Raw genomic sequence first — 19,521 nt, 5'->3', positions numbered from 1 at the left:
GTGGGATCCTGGTCCCGGGTCGTCTCCCCCAGCCCCACTCGTGGGTCAGGAGAGGGGCCCTGGGCGTCTCCCTGAGCCCCCCAGCCCCACTCGTGGGTCAGGATTGGGGCCCTGGGCGTCTCCCCCAGCCCCCAGCCCCACTCATGGGTGGGATCCTGGTCCCAGGTCGTCTCCCCCAGCCCCACTCGTGGGTCAGGATTGGGACCCTGGGCGTCTCCCCCAGCCCCACTCATGGGTGGGAGGGGGGGTCCCAGCGCCCCCAGGTCCCTCCTTCCCCTTCGGGCCTTTTCTCCCCACAACAGCCAAGGGCCCCCAGACCCCCCCAACCCCTCGGGCTCCCCCCAGAGCCGGGACCCTTCCTCCGCCCCACGGCCGCTTGTCGGTTTTATCCCGATTTCGAATCATTTTCCCGGTGCCGGGGGGGGGTTTGGGGGCGAGGTTGGGTGCTGCCGAAAGCAAGAGGGACCAGCGAGGCGGGCGCAGTTTTTAAAAAGAAGAGCGATTTAATTTACACAGAAGTACTAAATGTACATAATTCTTTAAAAAAATCGTTATACACAATAAATACAGTACAAAATTATTTTATAGTACTATATTTTGTTTCGAACTGTGATAGCGTTCACTGGTACCGGCGGGGCGGGAGGGGCGGGGGCAGGGGCTCGTCTGGGGTCCTTACCCCCGTCACCGCTCCGGGGCGAGGACGGGGCGGGATTTGGGGGACCCCTCTGTTTTTGCCTTCCCCCCCCCCCCAAGAATGGGGATTACCCCCCCCCCCGGGCAGCAGAGTCCCCCCAAAACGTGGATGAAAACGGGTGGGAAAGGGCTGACCCCCCCTCCCCGGGTGCAATGCAAGATCCCAATGGCCAAACCTGGATTTTTCTCCCCAAATTCTCTCCCCCACCCCCCACCCCCCGCCCGCGGCGCCGAACGGCCCTTTTTGGGTGAAAAGGGAAATCTGGGGTTTTCCAACGGATCCGTCTCGCAGAGAAAGGAAAAATAAGGAGCTAACGAGCCCGATCCACGCGTCCTTCTCGATTAAAAAAAAAAAAAAAAAACTAAACAAAAAACCCCAAACAATTTAATATACATTTTTATATATATATATGTATATATAAAAAAGAAAACGCCAAATATTTTAGCCTGGGAATCGTCGTCCCTTATTGCTACCCCGGCCGGGGGCTCGGGGGGTCCGGCCGCTCGGCGGCATCCGCCCGCGCGTCTCCAACGGTGCAGGAAAAAGACAATAAAAATAAAAATAATTAAAAATAATAATAAACCCCCCCCCCTTGGCTTGGCTCTCCCCAGCCGAGGGACCCCCCCAGCCCCCCGCGGCCGAATCCCGCGCTCCCCGGCTGCTCTAAGGCCTTTTTGGGTGAGAAAAGAGGAAAAGGGGGAGCGGGGACGCGGGCGGCCGGGTCTCCCGGTGTTCCCCGAAGGCGCGATGCGGGATGGGGGTTTTATTTTTTCCCCCGAGAGAAGGGGGCAAATGAAAAGCAGCGGGAATTTGTGGACTGAAGAGCGGGGGGGGGTTCGGCGGCCGAGCGTCGGTGAGCCAGCGCGCCGTGAGCAAGCACGTAGGAATGCCGAGCGCGCTCGCCGCCCGTTCCCAGGCTCGGGAAAAGCAGATTTATGGTTCCTTCTTGGAAAAATAATAATAATAAAAAAAATTTTTAAAAATATAGAAGCAAAGGGGAAAAAAAAAACCCAACAAAAAACAAAAAACAACCACAAAAAAACCCAACCAAGCACCCAAAAAAAGAAACAAATCCCGGGAGGGGCTGCGGGCTGCGCCCCTGGCTCCTCTCCAGCCTCGTCCCGGCGCTGGGCGATGCCACGCACGCTCCGGCGTTCCGGCACGCCGCGGGGGCCGGAGAGCGAGGGGAGCAAAACTCCAGCTTTGCTCTTTTCCTAGGTTTTTTTGGTTTGGTTTTTTTTTTTTTTTCCACCCTAAAAAAAAAAAAAACCCAACCAAAACCAACCAGCGGGGGGGCCCCGGCCTTGAAAACTGGCATTTGGTGGGTTTTGTGGTTTTGGGTTTTTTTTTGGCGGGTTGTTGGGTTTCGGCGGAGGGGGAGCTGCCGCCGGCCGGGGAGGAAGGATGTTTTCTGTTTCCAAGGGTGATCCCTCCCTGTTTACACCACCAAACCCCGCGCCGAGGCTCCCCGTCAGCGGAGCAGGGGAATCGCTTCCAGAGGGGGGGCGGCGGCGGGGGGGGGGAAGAAAAAATCATCATAACAATAAAAAACAACCCGGAAAAAGCTGCCGTTCAGACCCCGGTCGCTCTCGCCCCCTTCCCGCCGCCTCTGCCCTTCGTTCCGCCCCAGCTCTGCGGCGTTTTGCCCCCCGAAGCCCCGTTTCCCCGGGTTTTCCGAAGCGGGGGAGCGGCCCCTATACGTACCCCCCCCGCCCCCGCCGCTGTATATACACATACGTACACACACGCGCACCCCCGGCGCTCGCCGCTCATCTATATATGCGGATGTACGTATACGTATGCGTACGGGTTGGCGTAGGCGGCTGGGGGACGGGTCGGGCTTCGCAGGGGACAGTGGCACGCGCACCCGATGGCACTTGAGAGTCAAGGTTAACTTATTGCCTCCGAAAGGAAAAAAAAAAAGAAAAAAAAATTAAAAAAATCCAAAAAAACCCACAAAAAACCAAGAAACCGGGGATCGCGGGACAGGCGGCTTGCGGGCGCAAACACCGGGAAAACGGGAAAATAAAGCAGGAAAAAACCCGGCGTCCTCGCTGGCACCGTCTGGGCAGGGACGGCCTAAGGCAGAGCGGGGACGGACGGATCCTCCCCGCAGCTTCTGGCATGGGACAAAAGACTGATTTTTGGGAAGGGCGCGCTCGCGGCGCACAACCGCTCTGTTGTTTTCGAAAACTTCGAAAACTCGGCCTTCTGCGGCAAAGCCGAGGCAGAGCCGGGGGGCGACGGGGAAAAGCCGAGGCAGAGTGTCCCCCCCCGGCCCCTGCCAGCTCCCACCCTCCGGAGGGATTTGCTGCTCCTCCTCCTCCTCCGGGCATAAAACTCCCTGTAAACTTTGCTTTTCCTTTCAGCCATTAGTGTTTGTGTTTCCTCGCTTTTCTCCTCTAATTTTTTGTTTGTTTTTTCTTTTTTTTCCCCTTTGCTGACCAGCGAGAGGGTCCAAAAGCCCGCGCGGTATCGGAAATAACTTAAAGGAAGGATAAATTTTGCCCCCGGGGCAACGACTGCAGAGTCCTCTTTGGCCTCCCCACCGGTTTGATTCTCGCGACCTGCTCCGAGCTTACGGCCGGCCGGGGTGGGAGCAGGGTGGGGAGAAGGGGCGGGGGGGGGGGGAAGAGAGAATAGACCGATCGGATATTCATATTAGCGATTTGTTACAGAATCTAAATTACACAGCCGACAATACCTACGGGCCCCATCCAGTCCGCCCCCGGGCGCTCGGTCGCGTCGCGCTTGCCGCTCGTGAGGTGGGTGCGGGTGGTAAATCCAGCCTCCGCTCGCGCTTTACAACATCCAAACCCCCCCCCGTCTCTATAAACACTGGGGCGAAGCGTCCCCGCGACGCCCCTCCGTTCCCCGCTCCTCCCGGCCCAGGCCCGGCCCGTCGGGTCTCTGGGAGGTGGCACCGCCGTGGGGCTCAACCGCATCCAACCAGCAAGAGCTTCTTCTCCTTCTTCTCCTTCTCCTTCTTCTTCTCCGGTCCTCGCTCAGTGTCCCGCTGCCGCTCCGTTTGGTTCTCTGTTATCTGTTCAACGTCCTTGCTCCAAGGCCACCGTTGTGATTAGGGGCAAGGTAGGCGTCCGTACGGTGGACGGGCGAGGAGAAGGGGGAGGAGGAGGAGTTGTAGGAGGAGGAAGGCGTCCGGACGTTCTGGCCCCCAGTCTGAGGTTGCTGCAGGTTGAGGATGCTGTCGATGGCGCTCTGTAGGTGCTCGTTGAGGGAGTCGTCCTGGGGGCTGTCGCTGGAGAAGCTGGCGTTGTCCACCTCGAAGGACTCCGACTTCCTACGCTTGGCCGGGGGCAGCGGCACCTCCCAGGTGAGTTCCGAGCCCGAGCCCTGGTCGGGGGGCTCCGGTTTTATCATCCCGCGGTAAAACTCGTCCTCGACTTCCGCAAGCTCCTTCATAAGGCCACTGGTGGAGTCGTCGGTCTTCTGCGGGGCCGGGCTGTCCTGCAGGACCAGGGAGCGGGCGTCGCTCCTGTTGAAGAACAGGAGCTTGGAGCTCTCCTCCGGCCGGCTCTTCTCCGCGGCGGCCGCCGCCGCCGAGGGGCTGTCCTGGCTCTTGTGGGAGGTGATCACGCTCCTGGACCCGTCCTCCTGCTTGATGACGAGGGCGCCGGGGAGTTTGTCGGCTTTCGGGGCGCTCCCCTTGGGGCAGGCGTCGGCGGGCTTCTCGGCCACGAAAGCGTCCACGTTCTCGCGGTAAGTCTTGCGAAGAGGCAGCCGGCAGTAGGTCACGATGGGTTTCTTCTCGGCGGGAGCCGAGGTTACGTGGTCGACGGTCCCGTTCATCTGCCCGGCGGCGGTGGAGGCGGCGGCGGTGACGGCGGCGGAGCCGTGCGGGTCGGGTCCTTTGATGACTCGGCACACGGGGGGCGGCTGGTGCACGGGGTCCAGGGCGGTGTTGTGGACCACCTTGCTGAGGCCGGCCTCCTGCTTGATCTTCAGCTTGAGGCCGATCCGACTGCGCGCCTCGTAGGTTTTGATGGGGGGCTTGCTCCTCGAGGGCAAGGCGTCCTCGTCCCCGTCCAGGGAGGGGGAAGCCTTGGCCCAGGTGACCGACGGGGAGCCCCCGCTGTGCTTGATCACCAGCTTGGTGGGGTGGAGGGGGGGGGCCGTCTGCGCGGGGGGCACCTTCAGGCTCTCGGGGGCCGGCGCCACGCTGGAGACGGAGGCCAGGGCCGCCGAGGAGGAGAGGCTCTGCGAGCGGGAGGACGACGAGACGTACTCATCTGCAACGGAAACACCACGTCGGGCGTTAGCGCGAGCACGAAACGCTATCCCTTTATCAATTTTTTTTTAATTAAAAATTTTAAATATTTTTTAAATAAAATGTTTACATTTTAAAACAATACATTTTATTTTAAAATAAAAAAAATTAAAATAAAAATTTAAAATTAAAAAATTTAGTATTATTATCATAATATGACGGCAAAATATATATTCTGCAAATTTCCCTGCTTGTGCTGGGATGTATTTTTTTTTTTCCCCACAAGCTTTACGCCCCTCAGCCCCTCTTCCCTCCGAGAACTTCCCCTTCTTACGGAGTTCATCCCTCATTATCTCGCCCGGGGAAAGACGAGAGCAACTTAACCCAAACCTTTAATACAGAACCTCCGGAGCAGCCAGGAGCAAAGAGCAACGCGTCGGGAGCCTGAACGTTGCACGCGCTTTGCTTTAAGTTGAACGTTGCACGCGCTTTGCGTTAAATAAGATTCCGGCCACCGAGATCTTTTAACGCAGGAGCAGGCGGGGGAGAGTACAGACGGCAGCGGGTAACGCTCACTCTTATTTTCAACAGCTTTTCCCCCAAATCCCTGCTGACCCCGGTGGAAGAGGCTGACGCTGCCCTGCCCTGAGCATCGCAGGGGACGGGGACCCCCTGCCTGGCCTCTGAAGAGGAGGAAAACACCCAAACCCAAGCGCATGGTTATAAAAGGTGGACAAACGACAGAAAGAATTCGTCTCCCACCTGGTTTCTCCTTTGCCAATTGCTTGTCGAGCGCCAACATGGTCTTTTCCTCCTGTATAAACATGCGGTCGATCATCACCATCTCCGCGGAAGGACTGACTCTCTGCGGAGGAGGAACAGACGGGAGGAGGGAGAGGAGAGGGGCGGGGAGGAAGAGCGGCCGCGGTTACACATCACCACCTTAACACAGTCCGTTATTCTTCCAGATTTTTCCCATCCCCGTCCGTAACGAAGGCTCAATTCGGCAGAAGCCGAATCCACGGCACGGTAAACACCAACCGCTCGCAAAGAGCGGACCGAGCTCCCCCGTCTCTGCAACAGGCAGAGCCCGCAGCCCACCGCGGGGCCGCGCCGCACGGACGCCACGGCGCTGAACCTGAACCAGAAAAGCCGCGGATCGATCCGAGCAGCCCGCGGTGGGAGAAATAATTGCGTTTCCAGCCCCACGGGTCAGACTGGAGAAGGCAGAACGCCGGACTCACCCGAGACTCCTCTAAGAGCAGCAGGCGGTACTTGTTCAGCATCGCTTGCGTGCGCTTTAGCAGCTGGGTAGACACCACTTCAAACTCCTCGTCCACTGCGAGGAAGAGGAGAAAAGGAAGCCTGCGTCACAAGGCGAACGCAGATACGGGGCCGGTGGCTCTTTATTATTAACTTTTTCAGTGGACTCACCTGGGGGAGACCCTGAAAAAAGGGGCTCAGCGTAGTTTTTAACTGCTGTAAAAAGGGGTTCAGCGTAGTTTTTAACTGCTGAAAAAGGGCTCAGCGTAGCTTTTAATTGCTGAAAAAAGGGGCTCAGCATAGTTTTCAATTGCTGTAAAAGGGGGTTCAGTGTAGTTTTTAATTGCTGAAAAAAGGGGCTCAGCGTAGTTTTCAATTCCTGAAAAAAGGGGCTCAGCGTAGTTTTTAACCGCTGTGATTGTTAAGAATCGGCTAAGATCTGTTTTGATGATTTCTCAAAACACACAGAGGCTGTGACAAAACTCTAATGCAGCTTTCAACTATTCCAGGTCAAAAACCCTGGAAAACTTCAAGTATATCGTCTTGGGAATTCATGTTTTTCTAGAGCGAAGGCATAGATGGTTTCTCCTTTTTTTTTTTTTAGCGCTAAAACCCCCCATTTTTTTAGGGTTTTTAGGAACCTAAGGGTTTAGGAACCTAGGGAACCTAGGGTTTTAGGAACCCAAGATCGTTCCTCAGGGTTTAGCAGCCCCGGAGAGCCGCGTGCCGTCCCCGGGGAGGACCTACCCTTCCTGTAGTCTTGGGCAGAAGGCAGCATCCCCTGGTAGACGTGGTAGGGCAGGAGCCGCTGCAAGGCGTCGTCGAAGGAGCGGAACGACGTCTTGTAGTCGGGATGCAGCACCGCGCCCTGGTGTTTGTGCAGCTGCTCCAGGAAACTGCAAGGAAGGAGAGGAGGGAAAACTGCTGGGGGGGGGCGGGTGGTTTGACAGGCAAAATTCCCCGTTTCCAGCGTTAACGGCGTCACGGGGAAGAAGGGCCACGGAAACGTTAAGGAACGGAGCCGCAGCAGCGAGACGCTCTCTTGACGTTTTAATTTATCACTCACCAAGCTTCCTTGCTGGGCTGTAGTGTCGGGGCTTTCTTCAGGCCGAGCTTGCTGTCGTACTGGCGGGAGAAGAAAGGACGGGGGTGAGAGGGGACGCCGCGGCGGGTTTAACCCGCGCCGGCAGCTGGCCTGAGCCCGCGCGAGGAGAAACTCGCCCTCTTTTGAGGGAATTGAGCTACGGGAGCCAAATTGTGGAGAAACTGCTCGAGGAAGAAAGAAAACGGATCCAATTGGTTTAAAACGGGGGGATACCAAATATATAAGCGTATAAATTTGGTATACTTGTATTTTGGTATATTTAGCGTTCCCACATGAAGGGGACGTGCAAACCACCCGCGAATAAACCTCGCTTCTTTCAACGACAAAAGCGGACAGCCGCCAGTCCTCGCGAGGCGCGCCGCATCGTCCCGGCGAGATCGTTCCTCGGAAGAGCTCTCCGCAGACTCTTCCCTTAAAACCCGCCCCGCGCACGTCGGTGCGAGCTCACCAGCTGCTGGCTTTGCACGGGGACCGAGGGCACGAGCTGCGACAATCCTTTCCCAACGACCTGGATCTGCAAGGGACCTTTCCCGAGGTTCAGGCCCGAGACAGAACTGATCACGCCAGGCTTCGTCTGCGGAAGAAACGAAAAGAAACGGCTTTATTTAGAATCACGGCGTGATTTCACCAAATAACAACCGCCAAAACACGCAGCGAGAGGCTGCCTGCCGAGACGACGTTAGTCGCCGGCGAAAGAGCTCGCAGGCGGCTCAGGTGTAAATGCCCAAGTCTAAGATGTATTTTTGCATAAAACCAGAATTATTTTAATCTCTACTTCCAGAATTCTATGTCAACAGTCCTGACATCCCATTAAATCATCGGCAAGCGACTGATTCTCTTAAAGAGGAGGCACAAAGCTGCCCCCCTCCCCAAAGGTTTCATTAATATTGGTGGGAACGGGTAATTTTGTATCATCTTTAGAGGTTCACAGCACTTTAAAAGCGGGGAAAAAAAAATGTTTCTGGAAATTAGTTCTTCCTTTTTGACACAACAGAGGGGAACGCTGACAGATTTGTTTACTCTCAAGGTGGGAAAACTTTGGGATAAAATGGAAAACCAGGAAAGTGCTTCCTCACCTGAACTGGCTGCTGTATGGCGAGAGGCGTTCCTGACTTCCCCTGGGCTGCAGCCCCTTTCCCAGCAGAGATCGGTGTGGAAACGCTGGAGAAGGTTTTACTCTCTGCAGGAACCGGGGCGGTAATACCTAGCAAACGTAAACCAGACGGGGGTTTCGTGTTTAAGTTCAAGCCTAGATAATAAATAACGTCGCCCTGGATTCCCCCAGCACGTTTAATCACGAAGGACCGAGCTTTAGCAAAAAACCCGAGCGCTAACGAGCGGCACGGTTTGATCGCCCCAACCCTGGCTCCCCGCGCTGACACGTTTCACCCCACCGCCCTTTTCTCGCACGCGAAGCATTGCTTCAGCAGCTTGGCTCTCCCAAAACAAGGGCGATGCGATGCTCGTGCACCGCGGTGCTCGTGTACCACGATGCTCGTGCACCGGGACGCCCGCGTGCCGGGACGCTCGTGGTTTGGGATGCCCTCCCGTGTTTTTTTTTCCCTGCCTGAGAGTTGGAGCCAGAGGCACAAACCTGCGGTGGAAGGCGGGAGGGCGGCGGGCGCGTGGCTGTGCGCGGGGGCTGGCGTCGTCGTCACCGCCACCGCCTGCCCCTGGCCGCTCACCAGGACGGAGGAGGACGGGCCGCTGAACTGGCTGAGCGCAGGGGAAGCCTGGCTGGTGGGAGGCTGCTGCTTCGTTTGCAGGATGATCCCCTGGGGCACCTGCGTGGGATAAAAAAAACAAGAAACAAAAAAACAAAAAACCCCAGAAGTTGAAAACGTGCCCTAAACCCATCGCTTTTTCATCCGCGAGCACCATCGATTCAGCACAAACGCGTGAGGAGGGAAGGGATGGTTTGCTGCGCTGGCCCCGTGTCTGTCTCCCCAACCTCAGCGCTGGGAGACGGAGGCGAGAGAAGCCAAAAAGGCGCCTGCCGAGCTCCCCCCGTCCAGCTCCGCTGGCTCCCAGGGTCTAAACCACGGGAACGGGCCCCGTGCGCTCAAAAAAAAGCAAATCGGATCCTTATAAGGGGAGTTTGCTTTAAGTTAATACGCAGTTAAATAAAACCAAGCTCAAGCATTGCCCTTTTCATTCCCTGTTCCTCTTCCCCCCCCCTCCCCCCAAGCGAATACAAAATAAATAACTGCAGTTTAATTTTAGAAGCCTGTTTTTTTCGGGTACTTCACTGGGAAGTCCCTGACCCCCCCCTCTCCATCAGCGAGGCAGCGTTAACGAGGGCTGGACCGGTCCCTGAGCATCCCCCTGGAATACCTGCACCCCACAGACCCCGCCCGAACACCCGCACCCCCTCAAATCACAAACTCAGGCAGGATTCGACCCCTGCCCGGACAGGACAGGTCTGGGGGGACGCCTGTCAGGGGAGAACGGGGCACGCTTTTATTTCTGCGGTCGCCAACGCCTTTCTCCTCGTCTTATTTACAAACCACTACATAAATCGCATCCGTGGAAGACGCCTCTCCTACAAGCGCTATACCTTAAGGTATGCACGTGCGTTCTTGCGACGACAGGCGGCAGAGCCAGACGTAACCCATGGCACAAACCCGCTCGGCACCCCAAAAACCCCCGAAGAACGAGGGGGCTGCGCCGAGGAAGCAGCACCTGGTTCAGCTCTACGGCAGAAGCCCCCGGGACCTGCCTGGGAGGAACCAGACGGGTTTTGCTTCCGGATTTTGCCTTTAATCCCTCGGCTCCCCGACGGCGGGAGGCTCGCGGCCGCGCTTTGCCACGCTACCTCCCCTCCTGACCTACGCCCGGCGTGAGACCCTCGGCGGCACTTATTTACCTGCTGGAACCTGTCCAGTATTTGCTTCTGCTGAGGAGCGGGGTTGGGGATGGCCGGGAGGGTTTGGAATTGGCTCGGGACCATCGGAAAGCTCCTCTGCTGCTCTGCGGTTAGGTGGAGAGCGTGGGTGGGAGTGGGAGGTTTGATCTGGCCCTGGGATGGGAACTGCAGCTGGAAGTGGGGGGAGTGGGCGTGCTGGACCTCCGCCGGCGCCGGGAGCTGGACCTGGAGCTGCGCCGGCGGCGGGGCGGCTTCTGCCTGTGCCGGCGGGGGCTGGAAGGGCGGCTGGGGCTGGGAGGGTGGGCGCAGGGGGTGCTGCCCCCCCCCGCGGGGGGACGAGGCCAGCTGGTTCTGGATGACGTACAGGCCGGGCATGGGGGCCTGAGGGGTGCAGGAGCGGGAGAGCGGCTCGGAGGGGGGCCGGGAGAGGGTCTGCGGCTGGGAGGGGGGCCGGGAGTGGGGTCGCGAGGGGGGGCGGGAGAGGGGCTGGGGCTGGGAGGGGGGCCGGGAGGGGTGGGGGGACTGCATTTGGGAGAGGTGGGCGGCCGGGAGCTGCGGGCTGTCCCCCAGGGGAGGATGAGGTAGCGAAGGGGACGGGGAGGCTCCAGGGAGCTTCTGCTGCCCTGCAGGTAACTGAAACAGAGAAGGAAAGAGGAAGAAGTTAGTCGAAGCTCAGGAAGGAATCTTGCCCTCGCAGACGCCCACGGGTTTCTCGGCTCCGTCGAACACGACGGCGAACCGCGCAGGCAGGGCAAACCGCTCTGAAAGCGGCTTCGCAAATCGCTCGTAGAGCATCTCTGCCTCCTGCGGTAAGGAAGGCCCGGGAAAACGAGCTCCTGCTCTCGGTCTGCCCTAGCACCCTCCCTAAGCCCCCTGCGTAACGCTGCTGGGGCAGCCCCCGTCCCACCCGGGGATGCTGGGGGGCACGGCACCGCTGTCGGACCGGCCCAGCCCCGAGCGTGCCCCGGTGTCACTTTTTAAAGCATTTTTAGGGCCAGGATAAGGTAAAACTGCAGGAGGGCATCTACCCTGGCTTCGCTCGGGCTTCCAAAAGCAGCTCCGTGCCGCAGCCACGTCAGCTGAGGCAGGGACCCCCAGGCCGGGATGCCCAGCCCATCCGGCCTCTCCGTGAGAGCAGAGAAGCAGCGTTTTCTAGTTTTCTTCCCCAAAACCACTCTTAGCGCTGCCCCCAGGACTGGCCAGAGCGATGCTCGGACATATCCTGCCCTCCTTTCTCACCGCAGCCGATGCAAATCTGAGGCTGCCGCTCCCCTAGGGAAGGGGGTCCGTGGCCATCGGCTCCTCAGAGCGCTGCTGGAGCGGCTAATGCCGGCCAAGGGTTAACGAGGATGGCCCTAACAGCCCTCGCTGCTGTGAGTGCCCGCTCAGCATCCCGCTATTTAAATTTCTGGGGAGAGATTCACCCTGGGAGCTGCGCTCTCCCTGTGCCTCAGGATATCCCTCTGATTAACAGCAATTACAGTACTTCGTAACTACCAATCGCTATGGAAATATAAAGAATTGGGGAAAAAAAACCCCCAAAACGGTAATAAAGCCTCTGGCAGGGACAAAAACGTATCAGACAGCGGCTTGCGAGTGCGAAGGGAGAGAAAAAGAAAAAGCAACGCAGGGCGGCAGCAGCTTTCAGGGTTAGTGAGGACCTGCAGGCAAGCGAGTGGGAGCAGCCGGAGCTCGGAGGGGAGACGGACGGACAGAGGGACGGGCGGTGGGGTGACGGGCAGGGGGAGGAGAGCTGCACCTCCAGGCGGAGAGGGGACTCCCGCAGCCCCCCGATTTTGGTCGCAGCTCGCCCGTCTGCACGCCTGGGGCTGGGAGTTGTGGGTTTGGGGTGTAGGGGCTGAAAATCCCCGAACGGCTGGCCCGGCAGCGACGGCAGCTCGCCTTCGCCAAGCGATAAATTACCCGAGTCCGCTTAATCCTTGGCACCGAGCTGCCGGGTGCAGGAGGGAGCATTTCTCCCCTCTCCTTTCCACCAAGGCAGGCGGAGTGGAGCAAACCCGGCTGCTTCGCTTTGAAAACAAAACCGTGGCCGTTTCGTTGGCTACGTGCAGATCCAGCAGAGAAAACCGGACCGGAGGAAGAGCTTGCGGCACAGGCGATGTGCCCAGGGCCGGCCTAGAACAGCGGTTCTCCGGCAGCACCGTCTCCATCCTCGCAAGGATCCGCCACCCCGGAGCGGTTCGGCTGTGCCGGCAGTTTGGTGAACGCCTCCACGGCAGGACTCTGGGTCACCGCAAGCTGCCACGTGCGGCTTGACCGGCACCGAACGCTTGGGGACGGAGCCCTGTGGCTGGGGGAGAAGCGTCCCTGCAGCCACGTCTCCCCCCCATGGTGGTTCTCATGCCGGGTGATGGCGCTCGGGGGTCCCCGCTCCTGCCGAGAGAGGGGGAAAGCGGGGAAGCAGGGGGGGTTCTCCAGGGGACGGATCAGACAGACACTGGGGGGAGAAGTAGGACGGGGAGGGGACCGACGCAGGAGGGGCGAGGGCTATCTGGCAAGCCAGCGCCTGCTGGGGAGGGCTGGCTGGGAGCTGGGCTTTGGGGTTCGGTTCCACAGGCTCTGCCGCTGCCGGGCTCCGGTGCTGGGCCAGCTGCCGGCCGGGGAGCCACACCGGTGCTGCCGCTGACTATCGCCAAGGCCGGGACGCTGGTGGTGGCGCCCGGGGCGGTGGCTATGACGGGCAGAGGCGTTGGTGGGTGCGGTGGTGCCGCCGATTCGGTGCCCTCTCCCGCCACGCCGGGTAAAACTCCAGTTGCCGCCGGCTCCCGTCCAACACAGCGACCGCGTTTACGTGTTTAGCAGCGACCACGTTTATGGGTCCTCCCCCTTCGCCTGCCTCTCACCGCGTCCATCCCTGCGCTCTTCCCGGCACCGCTACACCTACTTCGTCGGCAACGCCGCAGGGCGGCTGCCGAAGAGAAAACCATGGCTGCTCTCGCCCCGGATGCGGGCACCGCATCTTCCAGGGCTCATGGCTGGTCCCGCTACGGCCGGCGAGGGAAACAGCTCTCTCTGGAGGTGGGAGAGGGACTTTGCAGGGCAAGGCGCAGGGTTCCGTCCTGTCCGACCACAGTCCGATAACGCAACCGCAGCAATATTTAGCACAATTGCAGATTTAGGTACATGCCGGCAAAAAGCCTACCGTGAAACGCAGGAGAAGCCCCGCGCCGTGACGACTACGAGTTAATGCTCTACCTGGCACCTCAACCCACGTTAAATGGCAAATCAAAAGCCGGAGGAGCCAGGGTGCACCGCGCGCGTGCCAGTCTGCCTGGTTTTAATTACGCTGAAATACCGCGAGGTGACTGTCAACATCAAGGCCAAATACCTAGAAAGACATATCCGTGCTACTAGTTATGCCAAAAAACGTTCAAATAGGAATTTTAAAGCTTCCCAGTATTGAAATAATAATAATAATAATAATAAAACAATAGTAGGGAGCACTCGCTCTCTTCCCATTTCTTTCTCTGCTAATTCAGGAACTTTGGTAGGTCGCGGACCAGCACCCACTTTTATGAATACGAGTTTAAGAAGAAGAAAAACACACAACGGTTCAAATCTGGCATCTAAACCGTCACCAAACGCTTTACCGGTGTAGGTAAGGCCAGATGGGACGTCCGCAGCCCTCGCTGGACTGACCTCGACCTCCTCGCGCCGGTACACGGGTGGGCCGCACCCCGCAGCAGGGACTCTGGCAACGAGACGCTGGGTGTTGCTGCCCCCCCCGGCTGCCGTCGTCGTTTCCAAAGCTGCCCAATTAATTTTAAAGGCCTGACTCGAGCTAACGAAGGTAGAAAACCCCGAGTGGGAAAGCAGGACCGACGCCGCGGGCTGAGCTCAACCCTGAGCCACAGACGGAGCACGGGGACCAGGCGGATGCCGGGTCCACGCTGACCCCTCTGTGCCGCGGTGGTGGCTTTGGGGACCTGGACGGACCCGTCACCAGCTCCTCCTTCCGAAGGCAAGGTGATGGCACTCGACTACACGCAGAGCGGCCCTGAGCCCCGCTCATTGCTCCCGGCAACTTTAAATTTAAACACCTACTGAGGAAGGGAATTGCCCTACGGTGGGAAGACAACACATAAAGAACGAAGACTACGCAGAAGCGCTTCTAGCACGTACGGCGTGTAAAGCGAGCCCGAAAGCGGGGCTCTCCAGAGCCCGCCGCGCTTGATGTCGGTCTCCAAACACCCAACGGGCTGCAAACACCGCGGCTACTGCCCAGAGGGGCTCTACTTGCCTGCTGTAGGAACATCTGCATGGAGTCCTGGTTGATGACGGCTCCGGCGGCCGCCTGCCCCAGGATGATCTTCTCCGGGCTGGAGGCCAAGCTGGGGCTGGGCTGGGAAGTCACGGGCTGCTGGGCGGGCGGTGGAGGCGGAGGCGGCGGCGGCACGTTGAGCTGGAGCGGCGCGGGCGGCTGGGAGGCGGTTTGGACGGTGAGGATGGAGGACTGGTCGGCACTGGGCAGCAGGCTGGCACCCGAGGCGGGCTGCGGCTGGACGAGGCCGGGGCTTTGGCTGCTGGTGGTGGCCGAGGCTTGGATGCTCACCGCCTGGCCGAGGTTCTCGGTGGCGTTGAGCATGGCCACCTGGTTGGGCAGCGTCACCCCCTGGATCACCGTCTGCCCCGTCTGGCCCAGCGAGGCGGCCACGGAGGGCTGGCTCTGCGTGGTCAAGCTGCCTGCCAGCGAAACGGGCATCTGGAAGAGAGCCGGCTGACCCACCTGGCCGGGCTGGAGCTGGATGGGAGCCGAGAGTATGTGAGCGGTGCCGTGGGCGTTCTGCGAGGTGAGCACCTGGCCCAGGTTCAGCTGGCTGGCGATGTTCTGGTTGGTGAGGATCTGGGCCGGCAAGGCTTGGTTGGTTATCAGTTGTCCGCCCGGCCCTTGGCTCGTTATGATATGGGCTTGCCCGCCGGGGTGGGAGGTGGTCAGGATCTGCCCTCCCATGTTGGCCTGCAAGGCCGAGAGCTGCTGGGGTATCTGCACGGCGGAGGCGCCTGCCAGCTGCCCGGGGAGGAGGAACTGGTTCTGGCCCTGCAGCATGGCCTGCGGGACGTGCTGGGCGGGGATGACGATGCTGCTGCCCTGGTTCAGCAAGTGGACGCTCATGGGCTTGCTGAGGGCTTGCTGCTGGGGCGGCGGCTGCTTGAAGACGTTGGCTGGAAGCCCCTGGGGGAAGCCCGACAGCACCACGTTCTGCCCGGGTTTGCTGGCCATGAACGTCAGGTTCTGCTGGGCCTTCTGCTGCTGCAGGGCGGCTTCGTTCTGGATGGTCAGGGTGGTGTTGTTGGAACCGAAGGGCTTGGGGGTGATCTGGTACAGTTTCTGCTGGAGGACCCCCGCGGGTTTGGGCTGAATCGGGGTGGGCGTCCTGTGAATGATGACGTTTTGGGCCTGCACCAAGGGGCTGCTCAAGTTCGAGGTGACGGTGAGCGGCTGGGAGCCTTGAGTCCCGGACACGCTCCCGAACATGGAGTTCCCGTTCAGCGTCGTGGTGGCCACCGTCGGCAGGTTCTTCTGGATGACGAGACCGGCGCTTTGCGGAGAGACCCCCGTCGAGGCGAGGGTGACCTGCTGCTGCTCGGGCGCCGTCTGGGTGATGTAGCTGCCAACGGGCATGGTGGCCACTTGGGAGGGCTGAACCTGCTTGGCGATGATCTGCTGCGCCGACTGGTTGATGGCCATCACTTGCTGCCCGACCACCTGAATCGGCCCGATTCCCAGCGTCCCGCTGGGGCTGCCGTTGGGCAAGCCCTGGAGGTTGGAGATGGGCTGGATGGTGACGTTCCCCAAGCCGACTTGCTGGAGGAAAGGCTGAACGCTGATGGCCTTGTTGACAACATCTGCGCCTACCGACTGCTGCACCAGGGCTTGGTGCGTCAGGACGGCGGGTTGCTGCAGCCCGATCAGGTCGGCCCCGCCGGAGAAGATCTGCGGGGTGCCGTCGGAGGCCGTCTGCACCACCGGCTGAAGGGTGGGAAGCTGGAAGGAGCCCAGGTCCAGCTCGGCCTCCGCCTCCAGCGTCTGCTCGGTGATGTTCGCCTCTTGCAGGCTCTGCTGGAGGATGTCGCAGGGCTGGTCCGAGTTCTGCAGGTTCGCCCCGCTGCTGGACGGTGACCCCAGGATGTCATCTTCTAAAAAGTCAAGGTCCACGCTGGTGGTGGGCTGACTCTGCTCGGTGCTCAGATGGTTGCCGGAGGACTCTTGTACGTGCAGCTGGGAGACAGCAGGTCAGAGGGGAGAAGAAAGAAGAAGGCATTGAGCTCAAGCACGGGGAAGAGGGCTTCAAGTCAACTGCTCAACAACTTTTGGGAGCCGCCTCGGCGAGGAGCGGGTGAACAGTGCCCTCGCTCAGTCTGCGCCTCGATTTGCTAAGCACAGAAAGCATTTTGGCATCCCCGGGAGAGCCTAAATTAATGCGCGGCGGCGTTTGGGAGCAGGCGAGACGGACCTCAAACGAGTCGCTGCAAGTGAGGGAGGGGGCCGATGGCAGAGCTGGTTAACGGCACCCCAAGGGTGGTTTAAAAGCTTTACGTTTCCACGCGTTAAGCCGTTCCAACGCCACCAGATATAAGAGTTCAGAATACGTTCCTTGCCTTTCTTACTCTTAAAAATTACGCTGTTGTCGGGATCGGAAGCGGAAATTTCATATTCTGGAAACAAGCCTAAAAACTCAATGAAAACCCAGCCCTTTTCGTGCGAGGGACGTTCAAGCAGCAGCTGAGTGAACTCAGAGACACGCTGCCGGGTCGCTATAGGCGGCTCTCCTATAGAGAGGGTGTAGGAAGGGTGTCCCTGGGCGAGCAGCTTGCAGACAGCAAAGGCTGCGCCGAGAAAACTCCCAAAAATAACAGAAAAGCGCCATGCAGCCTAACCTGGGACCCCACCAGCTCTGTGCCGTCAAAGTTTTGTAAAACACGGATCTACTAGGAAGTTAAAAGATAAAATAAAATAATAATAATAAAAAAATCAAAGTAGAAGTAAACCTCGACTGCTAAATAAATTTATTGGTTATAAAGCACTGGCAGCTTTACCCAGTCTGTAAAGAATAAAGTGCAACGGAGAAAAAAAAAAAAAAAAAATCAAGACTCTTACTACAATGTAACTGGAAATAGAGGAAAAAAAGGGGAAAAAAAAAAAGAGCCCTTCATGCTTGAATGTTATCCATGCAGAGTAACCCATGCTCTTGGGGGTAAAATAAAATAAAAAAAAAAAAGAGGATTTTCAGAATCTACTTCCACATATTTCACCTCCGCTGCGGCAGCGGCCTGCGAGGAAAGGGAGCGCTCCAGTCCAAGGGGAACTGAGAGGGGTTTTTCTTCTCACCAGCTTTTTAAAGCGTTCTTCCAAATTCTCTCTACCGCCTCTGAGGTGCGCGAGCAGGGTCACACCCTTCGCTTTCTTCGCCTGATTTTCTAGCCTCAAAGCAGGTCGAAAGCAGACTTTATATCTGCACGTGAAATCAACTTTTCTCCCCTGATATACGGGGAACCTGTTGGAGCTATTTCTCTATAAATCTTGGGGAATAATCCCTGCGTCCTGCCTCTTTTGCTAGACCAGGGAACCAGATGAAAAACAAGCCTGCGAAACACAAAAAAACGGGGAAAAAAAAAAAAAAGGAAAGGTTTCTAAGCTGACATTCCCCAAGTATAAATTAAAAAAATACATACCCCAGCACCTTCAAAAAAGGCACTGGCTGCATCTCCTGTGTTGTCCAGGAGATCATCACTGTCAATCTGTAATTAAAAAGATTTTATTTACTTTCTTTAGATATAGTATGGAAAAAAAAATGGGGAAAAAAAAAAAAATAAAAATGAGTGCGGTGCTGACGGGCAGCCCCTGGAAAGCGCTGAGCTCTCGCCCGGGGGCAGCGGTGGGGCAGCGTCCCTCCCCGTCCCCGTCTCCTGCTGGCAGGCACCCCATTTTGGCTCAAAGTGCCCCAAAACCCCGGCTGGCTGCTCCACACGGGCAGCGGCGGGAGCTGCCGGACCAAGAGCTGCCCAGTGCGCTTGGCCGGGGTCCTACGAAGTCCTAAAAACTAAAAGGATCCTGAACTTGGGGGTTTATTTCTTTAGAAAAACTCATTGTTGATCAAAAACAAAAAAAAAAAAAAAAAAGGAAGTTTGCGTTAAAGTTTCTGGTGAATAGAAGCAAGTTGTCGCTCACCTTTTCGGATCCATGTAAAAAATCGTTCAAGGCCTGAGGATCACTGCAAAACAACACACGAAACCGTTTAGGGATGCAACACGTGACCCGCTTTGAGGCGGGAGCGAAGCGCGTGTTTCTAATTAATGCATTAACATAACTTTGAACGCTCTTCAGTGCAATAGCTAATGATTTATACCGATTTATACTTCAATGGCTACGCTTCGTCACAGATATAAGTTAAGGTACAGGTGGTCAGGGAAGGTCAGTTTTCTTCTCCTGGCTGACTAACGCTGCCTTATTCCCCTTCCCCTGTTAATTCTGCAAAGCCCCAATTACCAACAGTTTCATAATCACAATAAAACCCCTTTGGAAAATCAGCCCGCCTTGGCTGTTGACAGGCAGTTTGTCAAAAAATCATTTGGGTGACCCGCTAACGAGCATCCCCAGCCCGGTGCCGCTGACGGCCAGCAAGGGTTGGAGTGCAAAAAAATATCATAGTTGTTGGCAAAATATCAGAGAGATGGGATTCATTCTCATTATAAGTGGGACAAGGGAAACGCGGGATGCACGGTCTGCTCTTTCCTCGCATAAAGTCGTGTAAAACCTCCTCCGGCACAGCCCTGAGCCCTCCGAGCTTCACAGAGGAAACAAAGACATAAATCAGGAGGGGGTTGTAAGTTTGGGAAGTTTCCAGACCCTTTGGAGCACACCTCGGATGATTTTTGGCTCTGGGAGACCCAGCCCGGTGACCAAGGGGGATGCGCCTACAGACCGAGCGTGGCAGAAGCCCCCTTCCCACCCCTACGCCTTCCCCAAACCAGCACGGCGATGAGGAACCGCTGCGGCATCCCGCTCACGGCGCGGTGCTACTTACCAAATTACATCTAGCAGGCACCGGCCGTCTTCATCATCCATGTCAACTGCAAAGAGCGGAGAGAGACCACGTTACCGTCAGCAGAGCAGAGGGGTTGGGAACTGCTCCTCGCTCCCTCCATCCCAAACACCGCGCTTTGCTTTTCCTCCCCATCCCCGGTGATGATGATGATGATGCCCTGCTGCTATCTGATGGTGGGGGACAGGGGAGCGGAGCAGAGGAGGGTCCACCACTCCGAGGGGCCTCAACCCGCTGCCAGAAACCCCGTGAAGTTCAAGAAGGTGCTGCAGGTGGGAAGGGTTGATCTCGCACGAGGGA

The 19,521-nt window shown here is 57.8% G+C and overlaps 1 protein-coding gene across 10 annotated transcripts in view; it reads right to left on the bottom strand.

The window, feature by feature from the left end:
• Window positions 1-808: 808 nt before the first annotated feature.
• The window catches only part of BICRA (BRD4 interacting chromatin remodeling complex associated protein), a 40,359-nt gene continuing 21,646 nt past the window's right edge, over window positions 809-19,521 (bottom strand). For 4 of the 10 annotated variants that reach the window (XM_072848821.1, XM_072848819.1, XM_072848820.1 and 1 more), the window contains 13 exons: window positions 19,204-19,249; window positions 18,348-18,390; window positions 17,852-17,917; window positions 14,418-16,397; window positions 10,157-10,789; window positions 8,885-9,074; window positions 8,367-8,494; window positions 7,739-7,864; window positions 7,252-7,310; window positions 6,933-7,081; window positions 6,167-6,261; window positions 5,685-5,787; window positions 3,046-4,944 (listed from right to left, as the gene is read on the bottom strand). In XM_072848821.1, coding sequence (XP_072704922.1) covers window positions 3,734-4,944; window positions 5,685-5,787; window positions 6,167-6,261; window positions 6,933-7,081; window positions 7,252-7,310; window positions 7,739-7,864; window positions 8,367-8,494; window positions 8,885-9,074; window positions 10,157-10,789; window positions 14,418-16,397; window positions 17,852-17,917; window positions 18,348-18,390; window positions 19,204-19,244 — 4,824 coding nt within the window. In that variant the 5' untranslated portion in view covers window positions 19,245-19,249 and the 3' untranslated portion in view covers window positions 3,046-3,733. Of the gene's footprint in view, window positions 2,597-3,045; window positions 4,945-5,684; window positions 5,788-6,166; window positions 6,262-6,932; window positions 7,082-7,251; window positions 7,311-7,738; window positions 7,865-8,366; window positions 8,495-8,884; window positions 9,075-10,156; window positions 10,790-14,417; window positions 16,398-17,851; window positions 17,918-18,347; window positions 18,391-19,203; window positions 19,250-19,521 lie in introns of those variants that run through there. The other 6 variants (XM_072848822.1, XM_072848818.1, XM_072848824.1 and 3 more) reach the window with 4 other exon arrangements.

Source organism: Ciconia boyciana, chromosome 33 (assembly GCF_034638445.1).
Source record: "Ciconia boyciana chromosome 33, ASM3463844v1, whole genome shotgun sequence".
Lineage (NCBI taxonomy): Eukaryota > Metazoa > Chordata > Aves > Ciconiiformes > Ciconiidae > Ciconia > Ciconia boyciana.
The sequence above is the reverse complement of the archived record's forward strand: the minus strand, read 5'-3'. Positions and strand labels throughout refer to the sequence as shown.